The 9,044-nt window shown below is 41.4% G+C and overlaps 1 protein-coding gene across 1 annotated transcript; it reads left to right on the top strand.

The window, feature by feature from the left end:
* Positions 1–5,206: 5,206 nt before the first annotated feature.
* Positions 5,207–8,159, top strand: ora2 (olfactory receptor class A related 2). The gene has a single exon (XM_061929006.1). The coding sequence runs from the start codon at positions 5,246–5,248 to the stop codon at positions 6,209–6,211; it is 966 nt and encodes a 321-aa protein (XP_061784990.1). The 5' UTR covers positions 5,207–5,245; the 3' UTR covers positions 6,212–8,159.
* Positions 8,160–9,044: the final 885 nt, after the last annotated feature.

Raw genomic sequence — 9,044 nt, 5'->3', positions numbered from 1 at the left:
ATCCGCGCGAAAGTTTGTTCCGCTTAGCCCCGCCCCCATTAGTTACTGTTGCTATGTCTGTCAAACTTTCGCTCGTACCGAGAAATATAAAGCCTACAGTAAAAATAAGTACCGGTAATTTCCATTTATTTATATAGCGGATTTCACAGACAGAATCACAAAGTGATTTACAGTGTGTATAGAAAATGAAAGCATAGTAAAAAAAAATAATCTAAGAATATAACAATTTAAAAAAATGAAATTTCCTCCCGTTCCTCGCGCCCCACCTGTCATGTCTCTATTCCCCACCAGTGGGGCGCGCCCCACACTTTGAGAAACGCTGCCGTAGGCAAACAAGGCATAGAGTACGTTGAGAACTTCACGTATCTTGGAAGCAACATCTCAAACACTGGAGACACAGAAAAGGATGTACAGACCAGAATCGGAAAAGCTGCAGGAGTCTTCCAACGCCTCCGGAACATCTGGTCATCAAAATCTATCAGTACGTCCACAAAGCTGCGCCTCTATATGTCAGTGGTCATCCCTACAGTGACCTATGCCTGTGAGACATGGATGAAGACATCAAGCATTACTAACAAGCTGGATATCTTCCACCGACGGTGCCTCAGATACATCTTGAGGATCTCATGGAGAGACCACATCAACAATGAAGAGGTGATGAGAAGGGCAGGGGTAGCACCATTGTCTGACATAGTCTCTGACATGAGAAGGAGAATGGCTGGACACGTACTCCGACTGCCAAGAGAGAGACCGTCAAGTGTGGCAGTGGATTGGGTGCCAGAAGGGGGAAAGAGGAAGAGAGGACGGCCAAAGAAGACGTGGAGACAAACAGCCAAGGAAGACCTGAGAGAGATGGGAGTCAGCTGGCATGGAGCAAGAAGGGTCGCCAGTGACAGTGACAAATGGAGGGGACTCATCGCCCAATATTCCAACAGGAATGGGAGGAACTAAGTAAGTAAGTAAGATGAGACAAAGATTGAAGTCTTTGGCGTGAATGCCAGGCATCATGTTTGGAGGAAACCAGGCACCGCTCGTCACCAGGACGAAAAGTGACGCATAGTGGTGGCAGCATCATGATGTGGGGAGGATTTACAACTGAAAGAACTGGTACATTAGTCAGGATAGAGGAAAAGACGAATGAAGCAAAGTACAGAGAATTCTGGGAATTTTTTTTATCTTGTCCAAGGTGAGTAAAGTGTTGAATTGTACAAGTTAAAAAAATGGCCCATTCATTTTCAATGGGAAAAATGACCCGGAAAAACGGAAGTTCTGGGAGCTCATGATTCCCAGTCAAGCCGAACATTTTGATACTAGAATGGTCCCGATTGGAGGAAAACTGTGGGCTGTGGAGCGCGCCAAACCTTTGCAGAAGAATGATAATAAATATATGTTTTTTTGGCGTGGAATCTTATATGTGAAAATTCTTGGACATTCACACAATAATACTAATAATAATAAATAGATTTTTTTTTTGGTGTACAATTTTCTACGTGAGAATAGCTGAGATAGGCTCTAGCACCCCCCGCAACCCAGAAAGGGACAAGCAGTAGAAAATGGATGGATGGAATGCTTGGACATTAACACAATAATAATAATAATAATAATAATAATAATAATAATGATGATAAATAGATGATTTTTTGGTGTATAGTCTTATATGTGTGAATGCTTGGACATTCACACAATATATATAATAATACTAATAATAATAATAATAATAATAATAAATAGAATATTTTTTTTGGTGTATAATCTTATATGTGAGAATGATTGGACATTCATACAATAATAATATTAATAATTAAAAAAAAACATAATAAATATATGTTTTTTGGTGTAGAATCTTATATGTGTGAATGCTTGGACATTCAAACGATAACAATAATAATACAAATACTACTACTACTACTACTACTACTACTAATAATAATAAATATATTATTTTTTTGGTGTAGAATCTCATATGTGAGAATTATTTGACATTCACACAATAATAATAATAATAATAATAATAATAATAATAATAATAATGATACTGTGGAGGGAAGTGTGTCTAGCGTGCCTGCAGGAGCAAAGGGTGTCAAGGGCGGAGCACCATCAGCTAGGGGCGGAGCATGTGCGGGACAGCGAGACACAGCTAGCAGGTGATTAGATTTCACAGGTGGTACGTGTTAATCTAATCATCTGTTGTCTTTAACAGTAAGCAGCCGGGAGCGGAGGAGGAAAGAGGATTGGGAGTGACGGCAACGTCACGGCATACGGAAAGACATTTTTGAAAATCTTGTGACAACCATTAAAACTTTGTTAAACCTGCACTTGGCTCTTGTGCCGTGTCTACAGTGGAGCTGCTAGGAAGCGACTTCCACAGATACTAATAATACATAGATGGTTTTTGGTGTAGAATCGTATCGTGTGAATGCTTGGACATTTACACAATACTAGTACTACTATTATTACTATTACTACTACTACTACTACTACTAATATTATATATACTACTAATGTTCATGTTGATGACCCATGACTGCTGCGCCAAGTCCACTACTAACCACATTGTGAAGTATGCGGACGACACGACAGTAGTGGGCCTCATCCGTGACAACAATGACATGGACTAAAGGGAGGAGGTGAAACATCTGGTTGACTGGTGCAGAACCAACAACCTGGTCCTGAATGTCAACAAGACCAAGGAGATCATCGTTGACTTCAGGAAGCACCAGTCCAGCCACGCTCCACTCTTCATCAACGGCACAGTGGTGGAGATAGTAAGCAGCACCAAGTTCCTGGGGGTGACAATATAACCTGGTCCCTACACACCAGAGCTCTTGTAAAAAGAGCTCAGCAGCGCATGCACTTTTTGCGTGGGATGAAAAGAGCACAGCTCCCTCCCCCCATTCTCACCACATTCTATAGAGGCACTATAGAGCCTGCTGACCAACAGCATGTCTGTCTGGACTGGAGCCTGCAATGCCTCAGACTGGAAGTCTCTCCAGAGAGTGGTGAGGACGGCGGAAAAGATCATCAGGACTCCTCTTCCTCCTATCCAGGAGATCGCAAAAAACCGCTGCCTGACCAGGGCTCAGAACATCTGCAAAGACTCCTCCCACCCCCACCAAGGACTGTTTTCACTGCTGGACTCTAGAAAGAGGTTCCGCTGGCTCCGTAGCAGAACCTCCAGGTTCTGTAACAGCTTCTTCCCTCAGGCCGTAAGACTCTTGAACGCATCATAATTAAATTATCCCCTCAACTCCCCCCAAAATAGATTAAGTCGCTGGAATAAAAAAGACAATATAACATACATCCATAAACGTGGACGTATGTGAAAAATTGCAATATGTTCATCTGTACAGTAATCTATTTATTTATTTATATATATTTATTTATTTTATATATATATTTATACATTATTTATATTTATTTATTTATTTATATATGCACCTTATTGCTTTTTTATCCTGCACTACCATGAGCTTATGTAACGAAATTTTGTTCTTATCTGTGCTGTAAAGTTCAATTTTGAATGACAATAAAAAGGAAGTCTAAGTCTAAGTCTAAGTCTAGTCTCTAATAATAATAATAATAAATACATGATGTTTTTGGTGTAGAATTTTAACTGTGTGAATGCTTGGACATTCACACAATACTAATACTACTACTACGCCTACTACTACTACTAATGATAATAAACATATGTTTTTTGGTGTATAATTTTGTATGTGTGAATGTTTGGACATTCGCTTAATAATAATAATACTAATACTAATAATATTAATATCACTACCACTAATACTACTACTACTAATAATAATAATGATACTAATAAATAGATGTTTTTTGGTGTAGAATCGTACATGTGAGAATGCTTGGACATTCACACAATAATAATAATATTAAATAGATTTTTCTTTGGTGTAGAATCTTATATGTGTGAATGATTGGACATTCACACAATACTAATACTAATACTATGCCTACTACTACTACTAATGATAATAAACATACGTTTTTTGGTGTATAATTTTGTATGTGTGAATGTTTGGACATTCGCTCAATAATAATACTAATACTAATAATATTAATACTAATACTACTGCTACTACTACTATTAATAATAATAATAATGATAATGATAAATAGATGTTTTTTGGTGTATAATTGTCATGACTTGGTCCTGGGTGTTTGCTTTTCCGGAATGCAACGGAAAGTTGGCTCGGGCGAGACGGGAATGTGAGTACATATTTATTTAATATTATCAAAAAAAAAGAACAAACTAAAGGCGCGCACAAGGCGGAAGTACAAACTTGACAAATGAAATAAATACTTGCACGTGGGCAGAAACTGTCAACAATGAAACAAAAAAACTAACTGTGGCATTAAAAAAAACAAAAAAAAACTTACTTGGCTTGGACTAAAATAGCAGCATGAAAGATGGACATGAAAACAAGTGTCAGGAATGTGAAGAGCATAAATGTGGGATGTCGCCAGAAAGACAAACTGAAAACAATGAACTTAAATACTACAGACATGATTAACGAAAACAGGTGCATGACTCAAAACGTGAAACAGGTGCGTGACGTGACAGGTGAAAACTAATGGGTTGCTATGGTGACAAACAAGAGTGCACAATGAGTCCAAATGTGGAACAGGTGAAACTAATGGGTAATCATGGAAACAAGACAAGGGAGTGAAAAGCCAGAAACTAAAGAGTCCAATAACTAAACTAAACAAAACATGACGAAAACAAAACATGATTACACAGACATGACAATAATCTTATATGTGTGAATACTTGGATATTCACACAATACTACTACTACTACTACTACTACTACTACTACTACTAATAATAATAATAATAATAATAATAATAATAATAATAATAAATAGATGTTTTTTTGGTATATAATCTTGTATGTGAAAATGTTGGACATTCACACAATTATTTATTGACCTATTAAACAACCGTCTTGCACCGAAAGAAGAGAGCGTTCTGGCCTTTCTACCAAATGATTTGCTGCCAACAAATTAATTGTCACGGTGTCAGTTGGCATCTCTGCGGGGACGGAGGCAGCCATCTGGACTGATGTGCAGTAATTGGAGTCAAGTGTGTGGAGTCAATGGAGCGTGGAGAGCAAACAGTGGCGTCATGAAGGTATAAGAAGACGAGTGTCGGGGCTCCTTCAGGCGAGGCTGGGACACACTGGCACTTCCAACTTGATGGACTCTTGTCTGCACTCGCCCAGGAATGCCGTCGGAGGAGTTTGTGCGTGGGATGTTGTATTTATCCCTGACTGTGGTGGGCATCCCTGGCAACACCGCCATCGTCGTGGCCTTCCTCTCTGTCTTGCACCGGGACAAGCGCCTCCTCGCCGCTGATGCCATTGTGCTGCACTTGTCTTGCGTCAACCTGGTGGTTGTGGCCGTGCGTTGCCTGCTGGAGACGCTGGCGTCCCTCCGCCTGGCCGACATCTTCAGCGAGGCCGCCTGCAAGGGTGTCATCTTCGTCTACCGGACGTCCCGCTCGCTCTCCATCTGGCTCACCTTCGTCCTCAGCGCCTACCAGTGCCTGAGCATCGCCCCTCCCGGGTCACGCTGGGCATCCTTCCGATCTTTGCTGGGCCGCTACTTGTGGGTGGTGTTCCTGGCCCTCTGGCTGATCAACACGTGCATGACCTCGGCCGCCGTTCTCTTCTCCCTCAGCGCCAAGAACGTGTCGCTGTCCGCCAACCACGGCATCAATGTGCAGTTCTGCTACGTCAACTTCCCCTCCAAGCTCTCCAAAGAGGCCAACGGGGCAGCGCAGGTGGGCAGAGACGTGGTGCCCATGATGCTCATGACGCTCGCCAGCCTCATCATCCTGCATTTCCTTTACAAGCACAGCCAGCAGCTCAAGGGCCTTCGTGGCGCAGGCGGAGGAAGAGGCGGCGGCTGCAGCTCGGAGCGACGGGCAGCCAAAGCCGTGGTGGCCCTGGTGACTTTGTACGTGGTCCTCTACGGCGTGGACAACGGAATCTGGGTGTACACCCTCACAGTGAGAAAAACCATGAGCAAGTCGCTTTTTTCCGACCTGCGTATATTCTTCTCCTCGCTGTACTGCGCGCTGAGCCCGGTCGTCATCATCGCGTCCAACAGGAAGGTGAACGGCCGACTTCGGTGCGCCGTGCAGTCCAAAGTCATCAAGGAGGGAGCGACCACTCTTTCCACTCTCTAGTGACCAGAATTTTGTACAAACTTAAAACTAATATAGTTCAATTATAACGTTGCATAAATCAAATTAAGAATGACTACCAAGGTCACTTCTCAAAAGTAAACCTAGCTTAGAACACAGACGTCATAATGCCATCAAAGCTCACCTTTAAACATTCACACCCAGCCCAAACAAGGATGAGGCGAAAGGTAAAAATATATCTATTTCTGGCAGTATGGGAGGGGGGACTTACGTGCAAGTTTTACTTTTGCATCTAAATGCCCATAACTGGGCCCTCAATTAAAGTTAGAAACAGACTTTTCTAGTTTCAAAGACAGGGGTGGACTTAACTCCTATAGGAGATGCACTAATAATAATGTAATTAAAATAAAAATGTTAATCTATTTGTGGAAGCATGGGGGGAACTTACATGCAAGTTTTGCTTTTGCATCTAAATGCCCATAACTGTGATGCTGTCATGTCTGTGTAATCATGTTTTGTTTTAGTCATGTTTTGTTTTGTTTCGTTATTGGACTCTTTAGTTTCTGGCTTTTCACTCCCTTGTCTTGTTTCCATGTTTACCCATTAGTTTCACCTGTTCCACGTTTGGACTCATTGTGCACTCTTGTTTGTCACCATAGCAACCCATTCGTTTTCACCTGTCACGTCACACACCTGTTTCACGTTTTGAGTCACGCACCTGTTTTCGTTAATCATGTCTGTAGTATTTAAGTTCATTGTTTTCAGTTTGTCTTTCTGGTGACATCCCGGATTCATACCCCTGTCACACTTTTACCTCTGCGCACTTCATAGTCCATGCCAAGTAAGTTTTTTTGTTTATTAATGCCACAGTTAGTGTTTTTGTTTAATTGTTCACAGTTTTTTGCCCACGTGCAAGTATTTTTGTTTCGTTAGTCAAGTTTGTACATCCGCCTTGAGCGCGCTTTTTGTTCCTTTGAGTGTTATAAATAAATATGTATTCACCTTCACGCCATGACCAGTCCAGCTTTACTTGCATCTCGGGAAAACAAACACACCATAGTCCACGTCTTGACAGAGAGCTTCGCCGCCTGACGCGCCACGCCGAGCTTCGCCGAGCTTCGCCGCCTGACTCACCACGCCGAGCTTCCACGCCTGCCACGATGACGACGCGCCTACCTTCTCGTCAGCCACGGATATGGCCGCTACCTAGTCGTCCGCCACGCCAAGTGCGCCCACCTCCTCGTCGGCCACGGATGTGGCCCGTCCCGGGTCGCCCACCTCACCTGCTGCAGCGGCGTTCCACTCGCCGCCGCCACATGACTATGCCTCGGTGGATTCAGGGCCACTTGGTCTGGCGACCCACCGCCATGTCCCCCTCCCGCCCTCCCATGACTGTTGTTAATTTTATTTCTTTTGGACATCTGGGATCCGTCCGTAAGGTGGGGTTCTGTCATGTCTGTGTAATCATGTTTTGTTTTAGTCATGTTTTGTTTTGTTTAGTTATTGGACTCTTTAGTTTCTGGCTTTTCATTCCCTTGTCTTGTTTCCATGTTTACCCATTAGTTTCACCTGTTCCACATTTGGACTCATTGTGCACTCTTGTTTGTCACCATAGCAACCCATTAGTTTTCACCTGTCACGTCACGCACCTGTTTCACGTTTTGAGTCACGCACCTGTTTTCGTTAATCATGTCTGTAGTATTTAAGTTCATTGTTTTCAGTTTGTCTTTCTGGTGACATTCCGGATTCATACCCCTGTCACACTTTTACCTCTGCGCACTTCATAGTCCATGCCAAGTAAGTTTTTTGTTTATTAATGCCACAGTTAGTGTTTTTGTTTATTAATGCCACAGTTAGTGTTTTTGTTTAATTGTTCACAGTTTTTTGCCCACGTGCAAGTATTTTTGTTTCGTTAGTCAAGTTTGTACATCCGCCTTGAGCGCGCTTTTTGTTCCTTTGAGTGTTATAAATAAATATGTATTCACCTTCACGCCATGACCAGTCCAGCTTTACTTGCATCTCGGGAAAACAAACACACCATAGTCCACGTCTTGACAGATGCAGTCAAGGACCCTCAATGAAAGTTAGAAACAGAGTTGTCTAGTTTCAAAGTCACGGGTGGACTTAACTCCTATAGAAAATGCACTAATAATAATGTAATTATAATAAAAATGTTAATGTATTTGTGGCAGCATGGGGGGAACTTACATGCAAGTTTTACGTTTGCATCTAAATGCCCATAACTGTGATGCAGTCAAGGACCCTCAATTAAAGTTAGAAACAGACTTTTCTAGTTTCAAAGACACGGGTGGATTTAACTCCTATAGGAGATGCACTAATAATAATGTAATTATAATAAAAATTTGAATCTATTTGTGGCAGCATGCGGGGAATTTACATGCAAGTTTTACTTTTGCATCTAAATGCCCATAACTGTGATGCCGTCAGGGACCCTCAATGAAAGTTAGAAACAGTAGTTTCAAAGACACGGGTGGACTTAACTCCTATAGGAAATGCATTAATAATGATATACTTATAATTGTAAAATGATCTATTATTATTTGAGTTATCCATTAATGATAATTCTACGTGTAGCATCTTATCGCTACTCTAAAGCAAGAGTGATCATTTCAAGGTCCAGGGGCCACTTCATTTTATATGGATGGAAAGGCTGGAAATAATATGCATCAATAAAGAAATGTCTTTCTAAATGTATTACTTCTTTCCATTTTGACAGGAAAAAAAATACTTAATTGCATATCTTCTACATCTGAATATAACATACACATGCAACAAATAATATACATGTATACGTCGTAATAAAAATAAATACTTAAATATCTTGCGCGAATTATGTTTTTAAAGCAAGTTATCC

The sequence above is a fragment of the Nerophis lumbriciformis genome, linkage group LG03 (assembly GCF_033978685.3).
Source record: "Nerophis lumbriciformis linkage group LG03, RoL_Nlum_v2.1, whole genome shotgun sequence".
Taxonomy (NCBI): domain Eukaryota; kingdom Metazoa; phylum Chordata; class Actinopteri; order Syngnathiformes; family Syngnathidae; genus Nerophis; species Nerophis lumbriciformis.
Note: the sequence above shows the minus strand (reverse complement) of the source record. Positions and strands in the feature narration are given on the sequence as shown.